The sequence below is a fragment of the Sus scrofa genome, chromosome 4 (assembly GCF_000003025.6).
Source record: "Sus scrofa isolate TJ Tabasco breed Duroc chromosome 4, Sscrofa11.1, whole genome shotgun sequence".
In the NCBI taxonomy this organism is placed as follows: domain Eukaryota; kingdom Metazoa; phylum Chordata; class Mammalia; order Artiodactyla; family Suidae; genus Sus; species Sus scrofa.
The window spans coordinates 99,361,065-99,383,055 of NC_010446.5; the positions used below are offsets into that span (position 1 = coordinate 99,361,065).

The following is a 21,991-nucleotide window of genomic DNA, read 5'->3' on the forward strand; positions in this document are numbered from 1 at the left end:
CAGAATACAAAAGGGCAAATTAAGTACTGTTGGGAATAGGCAAAGACTTTTCTAAGATGATACTAGGAAACCAGAGCTTCATTATTTCCAGCTTTCCGGTCCCAAATGATCTTGGGGAAAAAATGAGCCTCAGTAGGGGAAAGGTCAGTGGAGAAAAGGTTACCACTGGTCTGGCCAGATTAGCTGAGCTATTTCTGTCTAGCTCATTTCTTTTCTCTGTCCTCTGGCCAGACATGCTGCATGAGGGGAGATAGAGACGATCTGCCCTGCAGGCCCATTCCTCAGTCGGAAATTTCTTGATGGTCTGCTGGATTTGAGTCCTGGCTTGCTGCTTGTGACCTTGAACTCTGCTGCAAGGGTATCTCTTTCCTTGCTAGTTAATGGAATTGCTGATCTTCCTGCTACTCAGGCTGCAGCAGATTCTTGGAAAGGACTGGCTAGATGCCTGAGGTATCTTTAGCCTGCCCAGCTGAAAACAAGGTGGGGAAATCCAGTGGCTGGAATGAGTTCAGCAAAAGCTGGACACATCCTGATCTTTATTCTCAGGACCATTTGGATTCTTGCAGGTGGATCAGCATCAGCTTGAAAGATTCCTAGTGGACATCGAATCAAATCGTTTCATACACGAGGAATGTGAGGCTTGGAGGCTAGACACGGAACTTTCCCAAGTGCACAAAGCTATGGAGTGGTATAACCAGGACCATGAGTCAGTGCTTCGCCCAGTTGAAATGGCAGCTTTTCCCCTTGGCTTAGTTCTTAAACCATCCTAGGCCTATAAGCCACCCTTCCTTACTTTCAAAGTTCAAACAGCAATAAAAATGAATTGAGGAAGGAGTTCCCTGATGGCCTAAAGGTTTAAGGATCCAGTGTTGTCACTGTTGTGGTGTGAGTTCGATCCCTGGCCACATACTGCAGGCATGGCCAAAAAAAAAAAAAGAATTGAGGAGAATAATTGCCTTCTCCTCACCAAACAATGGGTGTCCTATCCACATAACATTTGACCCTCCAATTTTCATTGGTCTCCCCTCCCAATCTTTTAGCTTCATGTTGCATCTAGGTCTTCCACTCAGCTGTTCCTCAAACCACTTGAGTCCCTGTGCTTAAATTTGCAGACCCCAATCTCAAGTTTCCTATCCAAGGTTGGAGGGGACATGGGGTAGGGAATAGGATTCTTGCCTGAGAACTTAGCCTGCCTGGGGCCACAGCCGTGGGAGTGGAAGCAGTCTGTTCAACATAACAGGTCCCAGCAGGCACACAGTACACGGCTGAGCAAGAATGGCGTGGAGCCTCTCTAAATGTTTGCCAACAGAGCCTCAATCTCTAATCTCTCAGGTGGTCCTCTGGAGGATTAGCAGCCAGGATCCTATTTACTGAGCCTTAGGCTTCAGCCTCAGCCTGCCCACTAGAACCTAAAAGCTATGGAAAGTAGGGGAAGGGTCAATGGAAACAGTCTAGCTCATGCCTGGAACACTTCTGGAATCTGGGGAAGCTGCTGGGTCCCCTGTCTCTGGCTTTGTTCAGCAAGGTCACCTGCCAGAAGCAGCGGGAAGCCAGATGGGAAAGAGTCCAGGAATGGTCTGATCTTTCTGACACCTTGTCTTTGAGGCAGTGCAACTGATTACAAGTGGCCACTCTAATCTTTATTCTTTCCCCTATTTCATGGGAAAAGGATGTGTGTATATGCGGAGGGGGGAGCAAAGATGTGTTCAGTTCTCCTCTACTGTCTCTTGTCTAGAATCTTCTTTGTTCCCAACTTTTAAATTCCCATGCTGACATTAAGTGGGATTTAGCAGGTCCAGCTGTGCACCCCCCACAGCTATAGATACAGTTAACCAGATTAGGTCTGGTATGTGTGTATATACAGGGGAGAAAGGCAAAAGGAAATTTTTCAGTGTCTTTTATTTTTGTTTCTTGCAGATTTCTCCCTGGCCACAATCAGAGGCTATAGTGTGACTATGGGAAACCCCAGTGACAGGTCCCCTGGCCCCTCCACGGACACAATACCACAGAAAACTAGAAAAGGAAACATCAATCATCACAAATTGCTCAATCACTCTGGAATGTTCTGTTTCTATTCCTGTTTCCTTCTCTGTTCTCTTGGCTGCTTTAAACTTAAAACCTACTACCACACCCAAATCAGGCTTTTAAGGTGCTTTCCCTCAATGGAGCCACAGCCCCTATTCATTCTTTGCAATGGGGTCAAAAATCTCTAATATTAGGTTGCCAGCCTCTATCACTTGATGCTGTAGGGAATTCAGTCTGCCTGTCTGAATATGGTTGAGGAATTTCTTGATGATTCTCCCACATCCTCTCTTTATGGCTTTCACATGTTTAGTAAGGTCGCTATGACAGCATCTCAGCTATCTATGCCTGCTTCCTTATCCAGTCCCTATTCTGGACACGCAGCTCGCCCGTGACTGTTGCATGTCAAGTGGCTGGAACCAATCAGTTCATCTAGGGCTTCCTCAGAAGCCAATCAGAGCCTAGGGAAGTGACCTCACCCAAGGGAGAACTGTGTGGGTGAGAAAGCACCTCTCAGAGCTGAGTGTCCCTAAGTCCTTGCCTTCCTCATGCCCCCCCTTACTTCCTGTAAAGCAACACTGCCTACCCTCCCCCACCCCTCCCCCAAAGAAGGGAGAGAAAGGCTGACCAAAAGAGAAATTGCAGTTCAGCCACATAGCAGATTCCAGAAGTGGAGAGAAGGATATTTAGAGGGCTCCCTCTTCACAGAAACACTTTTCAAAGTGGGGTCTCCAGGGCCTGGAAGAGGGTGAGTGGGTGTGCAGAAGAATCAGCACCTCCTCCCGACTCCCTCCTCCCACCTGGCCTTCTTGACTCTCCCCACAAAAATAGCTATAATCGCTCCTTGTAAACAAGGACAAGAGCAAGGTCAAGTGTGGGAAAGCGAGGGCCCGTGTCCCTGTAAACACATGTGAACAGAGATAATCACGTCCCCATTGCTTGAGGACCAGAAGCTCAAAAGCCAGCTGCTCTGCAGGGGGTGGGCTGTTTACAACTCACTCTGCACAGCCCTTAGGATGAGTTCCTGAATGTTCCCTGGCAGAGCTAGATTGGGAGTAGGTGTCCCACCACAGGGGGTGGCAAGAAGGTACAAAGGACAGGAAGGCTGAAACCCCCAGTGTGTCACACAGGACTCTTCACAGGTAAGGAGAGAAGAACAGCTCACTGGGCATCCCCTTCATTCCTCCAGCCCTCTCCCACTGGGCCTCGCCCTGGACAGAGACAGATAAAAACATTTTACTTAAAAATATAAAACTGGTCTGACTGCTCCTAACTGTTCCCACCCCCAATTACCTCCAAAAAGAACTGTAAAAAATGGGTAGGGGCATGCGCACAGCTGTCTCGGCTCTAAGGACTCCAGGAGGAAAGGACCCTCCTTTCCCCTTTTCATACAGTCAAGACACTGGTGCTTTGCCCTTCCTTCCCCCAAGATATCACAGGCGATACAGTTTCAGAGGAAAGAGGGAGGGGAAAGGTGGAAAAGAGAGCTATCAGTTGCCACTCTCTATTCGTATCTCCAGGGACCAAATAAGTTATCTGGATTCTGATCAAATGATTTGATTATTCACAAAACCAAATAGTAGGGAGGAGTTACTCTCTGTACCCTAAATCAAGAAAGATATGAGGGTCCAAGGTATTGTTCAGGGTCCTTCTTCAGTATATAGCCTCATCCATATTGTCATCACTGTCACCCCCAAAGTCCTCTCCATTGTCAAAATATGACATGATGTAATCAGTTTCCTGAAATAGAAAAACAGGAAGGAAGGTCAGGTATATTTTCAGTGTTCCACTTCGTCCCTGTGCACCAGTCTCCTTTCCTCTCAATATCCCCGTTCTGGGGCTGAGAGGGCCCTTCAAGCTGTAGTTCACTCTTGAGAAGTGCCCAGGGGCAGATAAAGTGGAGGGCACTATCTTTTGGAGGCACTATCTCCTTTGGTCCTCCAGCCCTCTGAAGAGACCACCCCTGGTGGACAAGGTTGAGATTCCTCAGAGCTCATGAGCAGAAGAGAGGGGGTCCCCTGAGAGTGAAAGGAGGTCCCCATCACCTCTTCATGCTCTTCTTCGTCATACTCCTCTTCCTCTTCCTCTTCTTTCTCTTCTTCTTCTTCTTTCTCTTCGTCTTCCTCTGAAGTTACTTCTTCCTCCTTCTTCTCCAGGGTCTGTGTGAGGATGAAGAGGAAGAGAAATTCAGACACAGCCACATAAGAAAAAAATCGAGGCACACACGGGCCAAAGGAGAGGAATGAATCTGGGGTCCAAGTGATCTCAATGCGCATTGCTTCCTTACCTCTAGTTTCTGTATTGTTTCCTCCTTATCCTCTGTGGTCTTAAGGGGCCTCTTGGGAAGTAGAATGGTGGTCCCTGGTGAGAGGATCAAAAGGTGAACCTTCAGAGAGTAAACTTCCTTGTTAACTGGTCTACCACACCCTCTTGCACAGACCATGTCACTCTGCTGCCCTCATGTGGCCACCATGGCATCCAGCAACAATACTGGGTAGACGGGATAGGCCCTGGGAGAGCAGCCTTGGCCCTCCACCTGATGAAGGAAACCTCTCCTCTCCCTCCTTTTTCCCAGATACACTCACGTTCCTTCTGTATCTTCCGCACTCGGATCTTTAGCTCCCTGGGTAGACGTCGCCAATCTAGGAAGAGCAGGAACATAAAAGTCAGGCAGACTCTGTCTGCGGGTCTCCTATGAATGAGGACTCCTTTTTTTTTTTTGGTCCTTTTAGAGCCGCACCCGGACATATGGAGGTTCCTAGGCTAGGGGTCGAATCTGAGGTGTAGCTGCCGGCCTATGCCGCGCCACGCGGGCTTGAACTGCGTCTGTAACCACAACTCAGGGCAACACCAGATCCTTAACCCATTGAGCAAGGCCGGGGATCAAAATGGGTCCTCATGGATACTACTCAGGTTCATTAACCATTGAGCCACGACGGGAACTCCTGATGACTCTTTTTAACGGAGAGATAAGATCAGGGTAAGGATGAGGAAAGAAGTTTTGCTTCAGAGTTGCCTGGATGCCTGCCGAGCAGTGGGGTTACTTCATGGGTTTTAGGTAGAGTCTGAGAGTGTTTGGGAGCACGTCTGAGGTTCCTGAATAGGGTGGAGGTGGGGGCAGAGGAGGGTGGAGAAGACGGTGGTGGCTTGAGGCTTGAGGCATTTCAAACATTTGAAAGAAGGGAAGTTGGCGAAAGGCCCCATCACCTACCGGGGTTCCAGTCGATGGCACTGTCAACTGGCCCTGACATCTGATACTTGTCTGAGTAACGTTCCACATCTGAGGGATCAGAGGTCAAGGGTCAAAGTTTTATCCTTTCAGAGCCCTAGAATAAGATTGTTCCTGAGGGCGCAATCCTCTCATAACTCAAACATTGTCTGCTCCCTCACCCCAGACCCAGAGCCCAGAAGGTCAGCTTCAGCGAGGACATTCAACACTCTTCTAACCCGGCCTTCTGCCACCAGATTACAATGTTTTTATCTCCCTTAACCAGAGGCATGGCTATGTGGACTGGTAGTGTGGTACAGTTGAAAGCATACTAGAGCAAGAAACTAGGGTTTCAGTCTTCCCTTTACTCTTTGTCAATGGGACTAACTTAGGCAAGTCTTTTATCACTCTGAGCTTTACTTACTAGGGCTTTAGTAGGAAAGCACAAGTTGTCAATATACTGAAATACTGTACTGCCACACCCACTGGTAAATATCCACTATCCCAAGCCTCCCAAAGGTGCCCCCTTCTCCAGTCCGTCCTGGTCGCCCTGACATCTCCCAGATCCACAAACCAGAGGGGTAATCTTAATTAGCAGGGCTTCTCAGAGACCCCTTCTCAACCCCTTCTGACTGGTTGGTGCCTGCAATACCCAGAGTGTTAAAATTTTTTATACATCTTCACATTTATACCTGTAAAATGGGCAGTTTTATAATAACCTCCTACTGTCCAAGACTATTGTGAGGCTCAAAACAAACCATGGACACTTCCATGCATTGCAAACACAGGGGTAATTGTTATAGCTCCCTAGTTAGGCGATGAGCTTCCTGTGCCTCTTCTGGCCTCTCTGGGCCTCAGTGGTGTTATGTACAGGGCACTACTCATGGAAGACACTTGGAACCTGATTCCAGCATTCCAACTGACCTCTTTTGGGGACAGCAGGCCGGATGAAGTAGGGGAGCTGCCTCATGGCCCCTCGTAGCTCCTGCTTCAGTGCCAGGACATATTCCCCTTCCTCTCCTGAGGGCAGAGGCACTGGGCGGAACTCCAAGGGCTAAGGAGGCAGAGGCAATGGTCAGATCAGGGAGAAAATCTGGGAGGGCCTCTCCTCTCCTCACAATTCAAGCCAATGCTCCTACTGAGCAGAGGACCAAAGGGAAATGGGGGAGCAACACAGCATTTTGAAAGCTGGGGAGCTGAGAGTGTAAGAAATAAGGGTAGACACTACCTCGTCTGCAGAACATCCCACGGAAGCTGAGAGTGTAGAGACGGGTTGAGGGGTGGAGGGGGAAAGATGAGGATGATTTAATGATGGCCCAGGAGGAATCTAGGATCATATACAGTCGGCCAGGGACGTGGGAGTCTTGGGAAAGAAGGGCAGACACTCACAGGGAAGAGTGGCGAAGGCTGCAGGGTGGGTGGGGGCAAGGCATCCCCCTTCCCAATGCCCACAGCCTCCATGTTGAAGGTCAACTGGCCCCGGCCACGACCCCGGCCCCCACTCCGGCTGGCCATGGTGGAGGAGGCCTGAGGATTCAGAGATCCAGTGAGAAAACCTGATAAAGACAAAAACAAAGAAAAAAGTATAGTAGATCGGACAGGAACCAGGGAGGTACAAAACACGTAATTTTTTCTCCCTGAGACCTGTAAAGCCAGTTTAATTCAACACATTTTGAGAAGGCATCGTGCCAGGCAAGGCATTTCTAAAACTATAAACATGGAGGAGACATGGTCCCAGTAGGACAGACAATCGCAATATGCCGTAACTGTAGCACAAAGAGGAAAGTGATTAGACCCTACAGGACCCTAGGTTAATTTGATGTTCATTACCGTCTGTATATCCACATATAATCTTTGAATTCTTTCTCACCCTGGCTTTCCAAACCCAACCAGGTCCCAATTCAATCCAATGCAATACATTTCAGCAAACTATTTATTAAGCATTCTACCATTAAAAAGGTAGTGTGCCAGACACTGTGAGGGAACAAGGATGAGTCATCTGTCTTATTGCCACTTGGTTGGGGATGGGGGGTAAGAAGAACCATTACAAAAAAAAAAATTTTTTTTTCTGCCCCTCAGGCCAGGCTAGGCATCAGATCCCAGCTGCAATTGCGACCTATACCATAATGCCAGATCCTTAGTCCACTATGCTGGGTTGGGGATCAAATCTGTGTCCCAGGGTTCCAGCGATGACACCGATCCCATTGTACCAGTGGCAACTCCCAAACTGATCTTTTTAAACAACACTTAGAAATTCAGAATCTTAGAATTGGAAGGACCACAGAGTCTTCTAGGCCAAATGCCCTCCTAGTGCAGTACTCCACTCTGTAAGGTGTCGGTCATTCAACTTCTGGTGGCATTTTCCTAAAGAGAGAGGGTGTCCACTTTCCCACAAGGCAGCCCATCCTACTGTGATCAACTGTGATGAGTCGAAAGTTCCTCCTGCTACTGTCACTAAATTCTGCTTCTTGTTATCTTTTTTTTTTTTTTTTGTCTTTTGTCTTTTCTAGGGCCGTACCCGCAGCAGATGGTGGTTCCCAGGCTAGGGGTCTAATCCGAGCTGTAGCCACTGGCCTACGCCACAGCCAACTCGGGATCTGAGTCACATCTGCAGCCTACCTCATAGCTCACTGCAACGCCGGATCCTTAACCCACTGAGTGAGGCCAGAAATGGAACCTGCAACCTCATCGTTCCTAGTCGGATTTGTTAACCACTGAGCCACGATGGGAACTCCCCTGTTGTCATTTTTGAGAAGACTGTCACATAGGATAAGGCATAAAGTCACCAAATGAAAATGAAACGAGTGAAGTTCAAACTGGAACTATTTCCAATAGCAGGGAAGATACCTAGCACTCGGATCTTGGCTTCTAAAACCATTTTCCAATAAAAGCAACCAGGGCTTCTTGGAGAAATGGCTTGGATTCTAGGATTGAGATAAGAAGTCCTAGACAGAAAGAAAGGAAGTCTTCCAAAAACAAAACACACACTTTGATAGGGATTTATCAGAGGGGCATAAGAGTCAACTGAAAGAGCTCTCGGTGGCCAAAGTCTGAACAATTCGAGTGATAAAGTAATGGATTATAACGTCAAAGTATAAAATAAATATCCATGAGACCATACTCATATAAATAAACATTTGAACAAATTAACACACAGGAGAGAAAAAACAAATTTCTCTTGCAGAATTCGAAATAAATTATGTAGATTCTACCCTAAAAAGGTGAAGTGTAATTCCCCATTCCTTAAATGTAGCCTATGCATATTGTCCAATACAATTTTGGAAAGGTGGTAGGAGTGATTTTATTGTGTATAAACTGGACAAGCATCACTTCAGTCAGATGACCAAGGTCAACATCAACAATATTAAATCACGTTGTTAAGATTATGTACCCTTAGTATAATGTGATAAAAACAGCAATTTATCTCTGTGATCCTCCTACCCCAAACTGATAACCCTAGTCTAATCAGGAGAAAAATATCAGACAAATTCCAACAGATGAACATCCTATAATATACCTGACCAGTAATCTTCAAAACTGTCAAAGTGATCAAAAATAAGGAAGTTTTACCCTTCCATTGTAAAAGACAAGGAGCTATCCTAGTGGCAGCCTTATTAAAAATAAAGAAAACCATTCCTTTTGTTTTCTAATTATAGAAGTAGTATATATTTAGTCTAGAAAACTTGAAAAGACATTAATGGATAAAGAAAAACACCTATTGGAGTTCCCTGGTCGTCCAGTGGGTTAAGGATACAGTGTTGTCACTGCTGTAGCTTGGATCACTGCTGTGGTGTGGGTTTGATTCCTTCTACATGCCACGAATATGGCCAAAAAAAAAAAGGAAAAAGGAAAATATATATTATTTCATGACCATGATGTAGTAATAATTATTTATATATTCATATGTATCCTTTCAATTTCATTTCTGTACGTATACATACATATACATACATAACAGGGCTATAATGACTAAATGTAATGTGGTATCCTGGATGGGATTTTGGAAATGAAAACGAGCATTAGGTAAAACTAAGGAAATCTGAATTACATATGGACCTTAAATAGTTACAAGTTATTAATATTGGTTCATTAACTGTAACTAATGTACAGTTTTAATATATGATGTTAATAACAGGGGAAACTGATGCCGGAGCCTATGGTAACTTTTGGTACTATCTCCTCAGGTTTGCTATATATCTAAAACTGTTTATGGAGTTCCTGTTGTGGCTTGGTGGTTAACGAATCTGACTAGGAACCATGAGGTTGCGGGTTCGATCCCTGCCCTTGCTCAGTGGGTTAAGGATCCAGCATTGTCATGAGCTGTGGTGTAGGTTGCAGATGCGGCTCGGATCCCGCATTGCTGTGGCTCTGGCCTAGGCCGTAGGCCGGTGGCTGCAGCTCCGGTTCAACCCCTAGCCTGAGAACCTCCATGTGCTGCGGGAGCGGCCCTAGAGAAGGCAAAAAGACAAAAAAACAAAACAAAAACAAAAAAAAACTGGTTTTAAGAAATAAATCTATTAACTAAAAAAAAAAAGGGAAGAAACAAGTAGCAATGCAAAATTCATAGTTTCTCAGACCTTCCTTGTTTGTTTTTTTTCTTTTATGGACACACACAGCATAAAGAAGTTCCCGGAGATTTTATCTGAGCAGCAATTCTGGATCCTTTAACCCACTGCACCCGGGCCAGGGATCAAACCTGAGCCTCCCCAGTGACCTGGGCCGCTGCAGTTAGATTCTTAAGCCACTGCACCACAAGGGGAACCACAGTCCTTCTTGTTTTTTCTTACTCTGATAGTTTTAAAGAATATGTTGGTCAAGAATGTTATAGGATATTTGTCTGTTGGAATTTTTGTTTTTCTCTTAATTAGACTGGGGTTGTGGGCTTGGGGGAGGAAGATCACAGAGATAAGAGTATCATTTCCATCACATCTTATTAGGAGTATATACTAACAACATGTTAGGGAACAATAAAAGACAATACAGCATAGTATTATGATCTCTTATATTAGTGGTTCATAATATAATTACTCCCACAGAAAGCTAGGAGAACCGGGATGGCAAGGAAAGGCTTTAGGAAGCACAAGGTCTAAAGTTTGGAACAGGAGTTTCCATTGTGGCTCAGTGGTTAACGATTCCGACTAGGAACCATGAGGTTGCAGGTTCGATCCCTGGCCTTGCTCAGTGGGTTAAGGATCTGGCATTGCCCTGAGTTGTGGTGTAGGTCACAGACACGGCTTGGATCCCACGTTGCTGTGGCTCTGGTGGAGATCGGTGGCTACAGCTCTGATTAGACCCCTGGCCTGGGAACTTCCATGTGCTGCGGGAGTGGCCCTAAAAAAGACAAAAATAAATAAATAAATAAATAAAGTTTGGACAGTCCTTAGAAATCATGTATCCATGTATCCATTCACTGATTCATCATTTCAACAAATATTTATTTATTTATTTATTTATTTAGTCTTTTTAGGGCTATACCCACGGCATTTGGAGGTTCTCAGGCTAGGGGGCGAATCAGAGCTGTAGCTGCCTGCCTATACCACTGCCACAGCAACATGGCCTCTGAATCATGCCTGTGACCTACACCACAGCTCATGGCAATGCTGGATCCTTAACCCACTAAGCAAGGCCGGGGATCGAAACTTCGTCCTCATGGATGCAACTCAGATTCATTTCTGCTGAGCCATCATGGGAACTCCTATTTCAGCAAATATTTATTAAGCATCTGCTATATGCTAGACACAGTGGGAATCATAGTGAACTCTCCACTCTAGACATTCATCCTTCCTCTGATAAGGCATACTTAGTAAATTCAGCTTTGATTTAAACTTCTTTACCAAGATAACTGATTTCACTTTGCAGGTCTTTCCTTTTTTGGGATATTTGTTCTTCAATCAATATACAACAAATAAAATAAGAAATACATGGCTCAACAAAATACACTCCCCAAAAGATTAGTTAGGGGAAAAAAAGATTTAAAAATATGTACAAAGTACTCTATTTTGTCAAACGCACACACTCACCAACACATATGAATAATTAAAAAAAATTGTTCTTGAAGGGTATACACCAACAATTAACATTGGTTAATTTGAGATGATTGAGATTTTGGGAGCTTTTGGTGTTTTTTTTTTTTTTTTTTCTTCTATACTGAATAGTTACTGCTTTTGTAATAAGAGGAAAATATTCATTAAAAAATTAGGAGTTTCTGTTGTAGCACAGTGGAAATGAATCTGACTAGGAACCATGAGGTTTCAGGTTTGATCCCTGGCCTTGCTCAGTGGGTTAAGGATCCCACGCTGAGCTGTGGTGTAGGTCGCAGACGCGGCTTGGATCTGGCGTTGCTGTGGCTCTGGCATAGGCTGGCATCTATAGCTGTGATTAGAGCCCTAGCCTGGGAACCTCCATATGCTGCACCGCAGCCCTAAAAAAAGACAAAAGATCAAAAAAAAAAATTTAAAAATACACTAACAGATTAGTAGATGAGATTAACAGTATATAGCAGGAAGGAGAGGGTGAGGAATTTGGAAAGTTTCAAGTCCAACTGCCATGAAAAATGTGAGGAAAAAAATGGCTGTTAGTTAAAAGATTAAACTGTGATATGATTTAAAGAATACATTAGGGGAGAGAGGATGTCTCATGGACACTAGCGAAGGTAGTGAAGGGATAAGAATTTGTCATCATGTCTTCAGGCCCTTTCAAAGGAAAAGACACTCTAACTGGCTGGCTTAGGTGTCTTTCTACCTAAAAGATAAAGTTCTAGCAGTAGAGACAGAAGCTCTTTTGACCACAAAGCAATGAGGAGTTAAGAAAAGGCCAGGAGCTTTGAGGTTAGACGTCTAACTCCATTTCCACATACTAAATAGGTGATGCTAAGGATGTGAGGTAAAAACAAGATAAAGTTTTACTTAATATAAGGCACTAAACTAGTGGTTGGGAACCTGTATCCCACTCAGCTCAGGAATCTACAATGAGTCTCTTCTATTTAAGATTGTGATCAAGTCTAAATTCGTGAAGATGTTTAAGGTTTCCCATAATCTGGTCCCAAACTGCTCCTCCACAAACATCAATCCTAGTGTTCATCACTGCACTCTTGTTTCCCCGCAAACAACATCTCACATACATTTATTATATATCTCATTACCAATTATGCATAACTCAGTGTAATTCAGTAGAAGTTACTAAGAAGCAGGTGTCAGAGTTCCCGTCATGGCTCAGTGGTTAACAAATCCGACTAGGAACCATGAGGTTGAAGGTTCGATCCCTGGCCTTGCTCAGTGGGTTGAGGATCCGGCGTTGCTGTTAGTTGTGGTGTAGGTTGCAGACGCAGCTCGGATCCCACGTTGCTGTGGCTGTGGCATAGGCTGGCGGCTACAGCTCCGATTGGACACCTAGCCTGGGAACCTCCATATGCCGTAGGAGCAGCCCAAGAAATGGCAAAAAGACAAAAAAAAAAAAAAAAAAAAGACAAAAAAAAAGCAGGTTTCAACAAAACATACAGAAAAACAATTACATCCAAGTTAAGAAAGGCAGTATACATAGTGCTTAAGAACACGGATTTTATTTAATAACCCTAAATCTGTTTTCTCATCTGTAAGATGAGAATAACAATAATAATAAAGCCATCTAAATTCATTCAACAAATATTTACTGAGTTCTTACTGAGTGCAGGTACTGTTCCAAGTGCTAGGGATGTAGCAGTGAGCAAAATGGACCAAAAAACTACTGTATCCATGGAGTTGGTTTTTTGTTTTTGTTTTTGTTTCCCCCTAATTCAAAGCATACTCAAGCCAGGGATCAGATCCGAGCCACAGCTGCAACCTACAATGAGCTGTGGCAAAGCCAACCACTGTGCCAGGCAGGAACTGAACTTGCATCCCAGTGCTGCACAGATGTCACTGATCCTGTTGCACCACAGGGGGACTTCCTCAATGAAGTTTATTTTTCTTTTTTAAATGGATCTTATATTCTAGTAGAGTTGTCAGTATACAAATGTTGCAAACCATGAGACTGGGTGAGATTCCCTAAAGGAGTGGATGTGAACAGAGAAAAGAAGAGCTCCAGGGACTGAGGCATGGAGCATCCTAATATTTAGAGTTTGCTACATTTGCAATAAACAAGGCAAGGACTTAACACTCTTATTACATTAGAACTCATGGAAATCCAAATGAAAAAAATTATCCCAATAGAATAAATGTGCAAAGAACATGAATAGGCAAAACAAAAGAATGGCCGATAAAACCACTCTTTACCTACCAAATAGACAAAGATTTAAAAAATAATCAGGCTGGCATGAGGTTCTGTTTTGTTTTGTTTTTGAGATGGACACTCGTATCTCACCGGAAGGACTATAAACACAAACTTTTGGGGGAGGAATTTGGCCATTTGAATCTATAGCATTTTAAAAAGTTCATATACTTAGTCCAGTAATCCCACTTTAAAAATCTAAAGAAATCATCAGATACATAGTTAGAGATATAAGTAAAGGTATGTTCATCAAAGAGCTATACGTGGTAGCCCAAATTCTGAAATAACATAAATGGTCCAACAAAAAAAATTGAATGGCTAATAGAGGTCCCCTGTGGCTCAGTGGGTTAAGGATCCATCAGTTGTCACTGCTGTGGTTTGAGTGGCATGAGTTCAGTCCATGACCCAGGAAACTGGTGTAGACACACGCAAAAAAAAAAAAAAAAAAGTTACCACCAAGACAGCTTTCCCTCTTTTTTTTTTTTAATGGCCACACTCGCATCATAAAGAAGTTCCCAGGCTAGGGGCTGAATCAGAGCTGCAGCTGCTGGCCTATGCCACAGCCAGGCAGATTGGAGCCAGGTCTGCAATGTAAACCACAGCTCACAGCAATGCCCAATTGAACCCACATCCTCATGGATACTAGTTGGCTTGTTTCTGCTGAGCCTCAATGGGAACTCCTCCCTCCTTTGTAATGGAAATGCAGAGTGCATTGCCTCCAGCCGTATCTTTCTTTCTTTCTTCCTTCCTTTCCTTCCTTCCTTCCTTCCTTCCTTTCTTTCTTTCCTTTCTTTCAGCTGCACTTGCTGCAAGTGGAAGTTCCCGTTCCAGAGATCCAACCTGCACCACGACAATAACCCACACCACAGCAGTGACAATGTTGGATCCTTAACCCACCAGGGAACTCCTATTTCATGTTTTACTTGTTGGATATTGATTGAAGAACAAATATCCAAAGAAATGGAACCAACTACAAGGTGAGATCAGGAGTTCCCGTCGTGGCGCAGTGGTTAACGAATCCGACTAGAAACCATGAGGTTGCGGGTTCGGTCCCTGCCCTTGCTCAGTGGGTTAACGATACGGCGTTGCCGTGAGCTCTGGTGTAGGTTGCAGACCCGGCTCGGATCCCGCATTGCTGTGGCTCTGGCCTAGGCCGTAGGCCGGTGGCTGCAGCTCCGATTCAACCCCTAGCCTGGGAACCTCCATATGCGGCGAGAGCGGCCCAAGAAATAGGTAAAAAAAAAAACAAAACCAAAAAAAGTGAGATCAGAAGTTCTTTTGGTAGATAAATCAAAGCTGAATAACAATTTACTAAATATGGTTTATCAGAGGAAGGATGAATGGCTACTGCAGAGGATTCACTAAGATCCCCATTGTCTAGTATCGTGTCTAACATATATTAGATGCTCAATAAATGAAAGAAAATGTGATTTCTAAGGGCTGTTCCAGGCTTTAGACCTTGAGATTCCTACAGCCTCCCCTCACAGTCCCAGTCCTCTTGGTTTTCTCCCTTCTCAGGACTGTGGGAGCTATTATTATGAACCACTAATTTAAGAGGTCATAATTATATACTGTATTGTATTTTATTGTCTTTTATTAATTGTTCCCTAATCATCTCAGGGCTTTAAATGCTTCCTCCCCAATCAGTTCCATCCAATTAAGTTTTATTTGGCACTGTGGATTAAGTATAGAACCTGCCCTACAAAAACTTATATTCTTTTTTTTTTTTTTTTTTTTTTTTTTGCTTTTTAGGGCTGCACTTGCAGCATATGGAAGTTCCCAGGTTAGGGGTTGAATCAGAGCTGCAGCTGCCGGCCTATTGCCAAAGCTACAGCAACACTGTGGAATACAAGCCTCATCTGCAACCTACACCACAGCTCACAGCAACGCCTGATCCTTAACCCACTGAGCAAAGCCATGGATCGTACCCACCTCCTCATGGATACTAGTTGGGTTCATAACTGCGAAGCCATGACTCAAACTCCGAAACCTTAGATTCTAAGAAGAACAAAAATGCTAAAAACGAAGAGGGCACAAGTACTCCAGTAGAAGTGTGCATAAAATGCTGTCGTCAGACTGGGGAACAATTAATTCTACAAAAAAAAGGTAGTCCAGGAAAGCTACAGGTAGGAAGTAATATTTCATCAGAGTCTTGACAGATAACAGGAGTTTGTCAGGCTCTTAGGGGAATAATATTCATAGACTCAGGGAAAGCCTGATACCAGGGCAAAGAGAGGCGCCAGAGCAAGTCTTTCACTTTCTGCTTTAATATACCTCCCCTTTGCGCAAAAGAAAACTATGGTTCTCTGGTATACAATCAACCTAGTAATGGGAGCCCAGAGGAAAAGGGTAGGGAACTAGAAGGGGGCTGATCCAACAGGCTGCCGGAAAACGTTGTCTATCTATCTAGCAGCTTGACCTAGTGAACTCGTTTGGGAGGTGTGAGACCGAACCAGGTCAGAGCCACCAAGTCGAAGCCTTACCTGCTGCCCCTTCCCCACGGAGCCCACGCCGCAGCCAACTTGAAATTTGCTTGTCTTCCTCAATCTGGTGGCGTTCTAGGTCCGCCTCCCAGAGCTCCCCATTGGTGGGTTCTCCTGACCAATCTAGGAGAAGCCGGGGAGGGAGGCCCGCCCACTTGAAGCCTCGGAGGGGAAGGAGGGAGGGAGTTAGCTGGAACTCAGGCTTGGGTGAGTTCTCCACGCGCTGGAAGAATCACCTTGGGGTCAGTCATTTCAGACCTTATTTCAGATGGAGAACCCCTCGGCTAGCGGGAGTGCACAGAGGGAACCCGACACTCGGATCTCACCAAAGCACTCTGTTGAGGGAGCTTCCACAGAAATGAACTTCTATGAAACCTGCTCCTTAGGATCAGTCCTTCGGTGACTCTGTCTTCACATTTGGCCACTCCTCCATTACTCCAGCCTTCCCTTCAGTCCTGCACTGCTTCTCTCCAGTACCACCAATGAATACGTCTTTTCTTTATAAAAAAAAAAAAAATTCTTTAAGTTGCTGCCATGTCTGTGAGAAGATGCAAAGAGGGTTTAGGGAGGAAAGGATTAGGAATCAGATAATCAGAGCTGAGGAAGCTGGGCAGGTGCCTAGTGTTTCCTGCATTTCCCACTGCCTTCCAGCTCCTCTGGTAAAATGGGGCACAGTGGGAGGAGGAGCCCCACTTACACACACACCCACCCCCAGAAACAGAGAGAGTTCAGAGTAGAGATAGAATCTAGTCAAGAATAATAACCTAGATGTCAGAGAAAATAGCCCTGGGAGAGAAGCCTGTGGAGTAGGAAAGCTGTAGGTGGACTGTCAAGCACCTGGTCTTTGGAATTGACCCGAAACAGAGCTCTGAGGCTTTGGTGAATTTGCTTAAATTTGCTGTTTCAGTTTCTTCATCCATAGCAAGAAGTTAATTCCTACCTTATAGTGTTGTCGTGAGGTTTGGAGGTAATGTATATAAAGTACTTGGCACATAGCTGGTGTCCAATAAATGGTAGCTAGTAAAAATGGGTAGCTTTCCTGCAAATATCTCTCTTTCCCCCTTCTCCAGGAACATTGTTTTCAGTATCTTGTATCTAGTGGCCTCCAGCCTCTGAATTATTTCATGTGAGTTAATCAAACCCTTAGGATTTTTTCTTCAACCCCTCCCCACTCCCCCTGATGCCTTCCAGCTGGACACAAACTCATTCCTAAAATATGCAGATGGAAGCTGTGGTAACCATGGAGACAGGGCAGGTGGTGAGGAGAAGGCAGAGACAGACAGTGTGAGAAAAGGACTGCTACAGACAGGGAGAAAGAAGACTTTAAGAAGCGACTCAGAGACCTTCAAGTAAGATGGAAAAATAATGAGTCTAAGAAAGACTGAGAGTAAAGAGATGCAATGAGAGAGGATGTGTTACAAGGTTCACTCTTCTCTGCCCCTTTTCTATTTCTCTTCTCCCCCAATCCCTCCAAGAATATGAGGAGGCACCTGAGGATGCCCCTCGCCATATCTAAAAATGACCCCAAACACCCAGCCTCCTCATACTTATCTAAGGTCTGTACAGGGAGCTGAGGTCCAAGTTTATCTGTGCTCCATGTTCCATTTTTGGGAGGTGGAATGAAGATCTATCGCTGTGTCTGACTCCAGTTCCCCCTGACATTTAAACTAGGAGAAGGCAGCCAGAGCTCTTGCCTCTCTCAGCACAGTAAGGACTCTGGCTGTGGACCCCCATCGCCTCTCTCTACCTTTCTGCACAGTGTGCCATGTGCCTTGTGTGGCAGATCAGGTCTGGTGCACAGGCGCACATCAATACACCAAGCTCCGAGAATAGGGATCTGCTGAAGCTCAACGAAGAATTGGGATGGTCCCCAGTCTAGGTCGCGGAGGAGACTCCCAAGGAACACTTAGGTTTGTTGTGGCTGAGGGGAGGTCGTCTAAGCAGGGGAAGTCAGGATTGGAGCCTCTAGCTTTTGAGGGTTTATATGTGCCTGGGTGGGGTAACGGTTTGGTGCCCGACGCCCCCACCCGCAGAGACTGGGATATAAATAGCGAGGCAGAGCTCCGCCCCCCCCCCCCCCCAGCTTCTCTCCTCCGGAGCCGGCGCTGTGCCCGGGGCGCACTGGGAGGAGGGACCAGGCTTCTGTGCCCGGGCGCAGATACTGACACCAAGGGAATCCGGGTCCACCCCCCACCACCACCACGCCATGTGGGACCCCTGGAACCAAGCTCCGCCACCCCAGCTGCCCCGTGGCCCTGGCCTCAGTCTTGGCCCGGTGGAGATTCTGCGGACATACAGGTATCTATTTGGGTGAACTGCCTGGGAGGGGAAAGAGCAAGGAGTGATGGGGAACATAGCAGGGGCAAAAGAACCCCCCACTTCTCCCCCTACCCGTTTTAGGTCCCAAACGCAAGCTGCCTCCCTCCCCCCATTCAATTTATGGGGCTGTGGCAACCTAAAAGAGGTTAGGAATGGGACTGTGTGTGTGAATGTATGGGTGCATGTGTGTGGGTGGGTGGCGTTCAGCATCCTAGAAAGGGGGATTCCAAGTGCGGATAAGAAAAGGGGGATGCTGGAAAGGTCTGATAAGCCGTGGGGTGAGGGTGGGGGTGCGGATATCCCTGCGCGTGCACGTACGCATTTGCACGCGCGCTCATCCTTCAATGCGGGTGCACCCTTCCCACCTCCTCAGGCATGCGCTGGGGGGATGGGGGTGGCTCAAAGGCATGAGTTAGAAGGACTGTGTGCCATGACGTGGAGCTCTCCCCCGCCCCATGCCGGTCCTTCAACCCGTGCCTCAGTTTCCCTGCCTGAATCAGTCAATAAGATCTTTCTCTTTTTTGCAGGGATTGGCTTCGCCACTGAGCCCTCAGGCCTCTGCCAGCCATCACCCACACGCCCTTAGCTATCCTCGGCAGGTCCCAGTCCCGGCTCCATCGGTGCTTTCGCCCCAGCGGCAGCTATGCTGCATACCGAGGGCCACGCTCTTCTTCGGGCCGTGGGTCAGGGTAAGCTACGATTGGCCCGTTTGCTTCTGGAGGGGGGCGCCTATGTGAATGAGGGTGATGCCCAAGGGGAGACTGCGCTAATGGCGGCCTGTCGGGCCCGCTACGACGACCCCCAGAACAAGGCGCGCATGGTACGCTACCTTCTGGAGCAAGGCGCGGACCCCAACATCGCAGATCGCCTAGGGCGCACCGCGCTCATGCACGCTTGTGCCGGCGGTGGGGGCGCCGCGGTGGCCTCTCTGCTCCTTGCCCACGGCGCAGACCCCTCAGTTCGAGATCACGCTGGCGCCTCGGCGCTTGTCCATGCCCTGGACCGCGGGGATCGCGAAACCCTTGCCACGCTGCTGGACGCCTGTAAGGCCAAGGGCACAGAGGTCATCATCATCACCACCGACACCTCGCCTTCAGGCACCAAGAAGACCCGACAGTATCTCAATTCCCCACCGTCCCCGGGGGTGGAGGACCCGGCTCCCGCTCCTCCTAGCCCGGGGATCTGCACGTCGCCTTCGGAAATCCAACTGCAGACTGCAGGAGGAGGAGCACGGGGGTTGTTGTCCCCTCGTGCCCAGGAAGAAGAGGAGAAGCGGGACGTGTTTGAATTCCCTCTCCCTAAGCCCCCCGATGACCCCTCCCCTTCTGAGCCACTCCCCAAACCACCACGTCATCCTCCAAAACCACTCAAAAGGCTCAATTCGGAGCCCTGGGGCCTAGTGGCCCCTCCTCAACCAGTCCCGCCAGCCGAGGGGAGGCCGGGGATCGAGCGCCTGACCGCCGAATTCAACGGTCTGACCCTGACAGGTCGACCGCGTCTTTCCAGACGTCACAGCACTGAAGGCCCAGAGGACCCGCCCCCGTGGGCGGAGAAAGTGACTGGTGGGGGTCCTCTCTCTCGCCGAAACACTGCGCCAGAAGCTCACGAGTCCGGCCCCCCTTCAGGGCTGAGGCAGAAACTGAGCCGCATGGAGCCGGTGGAGCTCGATACCTCCGGAAATCTTTGTCCCGACTCGCCCGAGTGCAGCCGCCCGTCCCTGGAGCGCCGCCGATACAGCGCCTCCCCGCTGACCCTCCCTCTAGCCGGCTCGGTTTCCTCGCCGCGCCAGTCCCAGGAGAGTCTGCCAGGGGCCGTATCTCCACTGAGCGGGCGGAGGCGGAGTCCGGGGCTGCTGGAGCGGAGGGGCTCAGGGACGTTGCTCCTGGACCACATCTCGCAAACAAGGCCTGGTTTCCTGCCCCCGCTCAATGTCAGCCCTCACCCCCCCATCCCCGACATTCGCCCTCAAGCCGGAGGTCGGGCGCCCTCGCTACCCGCCCCTCCCCAGGCGGGGGCGCCAGGCTCTCCCAGGACCAAGCGCAAGTTGGTGAGGCGCCACTCCATGCAGACTGAGCAGATCCGCCTGCTAGGGGGCTTCCAGAGTCTAGGCGGGCCAGGAGAGCCTGGGCGCTGAGAAGAGTGAGAGGAGACAAGGAGGGTGGGGATCAGGACCTTGATGGGAAGGGTGGGAGAACCAGCTCACACACACACCACGGCCATAGGGGTCTCTTGCGTGTGCTCATGGGCACGGTGCACGAACACATGGGTAGACGTGTCCACAAGCACAGTACTTGTATTTGCAGGGAAGGGTAAGTACTATTCTATTTACTGGGCATGTAGACACATACATTCACGCCCTGGTCACTTCACATGCACACGGGAATTACTTGTGTACCCACAGGCACGACACACACAGGGCCACTTGTGCTAAGGCCCTCCAAAGAGTCCCAAACTCACCTGCATTTGTTCAGAAGCAGTAGGGAGCCCCTACATATGAGTAGCTTCCAATCTTTCTGCCCTCCTGCAAAAAAACCCTTGCTTTCCATGTATGCCCTGCAACACAGCCCCACTCATGATATTGGACACTCTACCTTCTTCCTGAATATCCCTCCCCCGTTCTGCCGGTCTTGCTTCTCTCTCCAGGCCTGACTCCTTGTTCACACCCTGCTTCCCTCCCTAACCACTTTTCAGGATATCTTCTTCACTCTCCTTGGGGGTTTCCTGCAGCAATCCCCAGCCTCACTTCTGCTGCTGCTCTTCCAGCTCTCAGCTTTACTTCTCAACTTCCTGCTTTTTTTTCCCACCCCGTTCCCCCAACCAACACAACAGGTTGTCTCATTTTCCCAGGGGGTGGGTCATGGGCTCTAAGCTGCTCTTTTGTCTGTCTGAGCTTATGAACACCCCCACAGGTAGAAGTGGGGAGTAACTCTAAATCACTCCTCTCTCCACTTGACGTCTCAAATAAATGTGTTCAGAAGCCTCTGTTTTGTCACTTCTGGAGTGGAAGGTGCGGGGAATAAGGAATAGGGAGGGAGGGTGATACTAACCACAGCTATAATGATCTAGGGGATACTTCAAGGTTCCAGCCACCTTCTTTCTAGGATACCAACTGTGGTTGTAGAATAAAGGTAAGTGTCCTGTGTCCTGAAGATTTTAAAGCATCCCGTAGGTTTTTTCATTTCATTTCTCCCCATGTCCATCCTCAAATTCTTTAACTTAAGATTCCTACAAAGGGGAGTTCCCATAGTGGCTCAGACGTAATGAACCTGACTAGTATCCATGAGGACACAGGTTTGATCCCTGGCATCACTCAGTGGGTTAAGGATCCAGTGTTGTCCTGATCTCTGGTAAAGGTCGCAGATGCGGCTCGATCCAGCGTTGTTGTGGCTGTGGTGTAGGCCAGCAGCTACAGCTCCAATTCGACCCCTAGCCTGGGAACTTCCATATGCCATGGAGGTGGCCCTGAAAAGTTAAAAAAGTAAAAAAAAAAAAAAAAAATTCAAACAAGATTCCTACAAAGAACCCCCTTCCTCCACCACCAGCAGATATATCCCAATAGATTATCCCTCTTTCAAGCTTCCTATTTTTTGACCACTCAGTTTTTTCCTTGGGTGGGGGCATGTCTAACTTTCATCTTACCAGGAGCATTTCATCAATTTTCTTCTATATCTGGCTTTTGTTTACCCATCCTTGATTTGTGAGCCACTGTAGGATA

At 47.3% G+C, this 21,991-nt stretch overlaps 2 protein-coding genes across 9 annotated transcripts; one reads left to right on the top strand and one right to left on the bottom strand.

The window, feature by feature from the left end:
- On the bottom strand, positions 1,881-19,235 carry POLR3GL (RNA polymerase III subunit G like). 5 transcript variants are annotated; one of them, XR_001308395.2, is made up of 11 exons: positions 19,106-19,235; positions 16,284-16,454; positions 15,958-16,180; positions 6,620-6,786; positions 6,155-6,284; positions 5,234-5,302; positions 4,608-4,664; positions 4,310-4,383; positions 4,068-4,181; positions 3,626-3,762; positions 1,881-3,233 (listed from the first exon to the last, which is right to left on the bottom strand). XR_001308395.2 is itself a non-coding variant. In XM_013997210.2 (10 exons), the coding sequence occupies exons 4-10, from the start codon at positions 6,743-6,745 to the stop codon at positions 3,676-3,678; spliced, it is 657 nt and encodes a 218-aa protein (XP_013852664.1). In that variant the 5' UTR covers positions 6,746-6,786; positions 15,958-16,119; positions 16,284-16,454; positions 19,106-19,235; the 3' UTR covers positions 1,881-3,675. The 5 variants fall into 5 exon arrangements, 3 of the variants coding, with proteins under 3 accessions (XP_013852664.1, XP_005663581.1, XP_013852665.1); XR_002343450.1 differs by lacking the exon at positions 15,958-16,180; XM_013997210.2 differs by having other exon boundaries at positions 1,881-3,762; positions 15,958-16,119.
- On the top strand, positions 16,491-21,258 carry ANKRD34A (ankyrin repeat domain 34A). Of its 4 annotated transcripts, none has more exons than XM_021089937.1 (4): positions 16,491-17,867; positions 17,991-18,255; positions 18,358-18,421; positions 18,804-21,258. In XM_021089937.1, exon 4 carries the CDS (start codon positions 18,920-18,922, stop codon positions 20,408-20,410), a length of 1,491 nt encoding a protein of 496 aa, XP_020945596.1. In that variant the 5' UTR covers positions 16,491-17,867; positions 17,991-18,255; positions 18,358-18,421; positions 18,804-18,919; the 3' UTR covers positions 20,411-21,258. The 4 variants fall into 4 exon arrangements, with proteins under 4 accessions (XP_020945596.1, XP_020945597.1, XP_020945594.1 ...); XM_021089938.1 differs by having other exon boundaries at positions 18,041-18,255; XM_021089935.1 differs by having other exon boundaries at positions 16,491-18,255.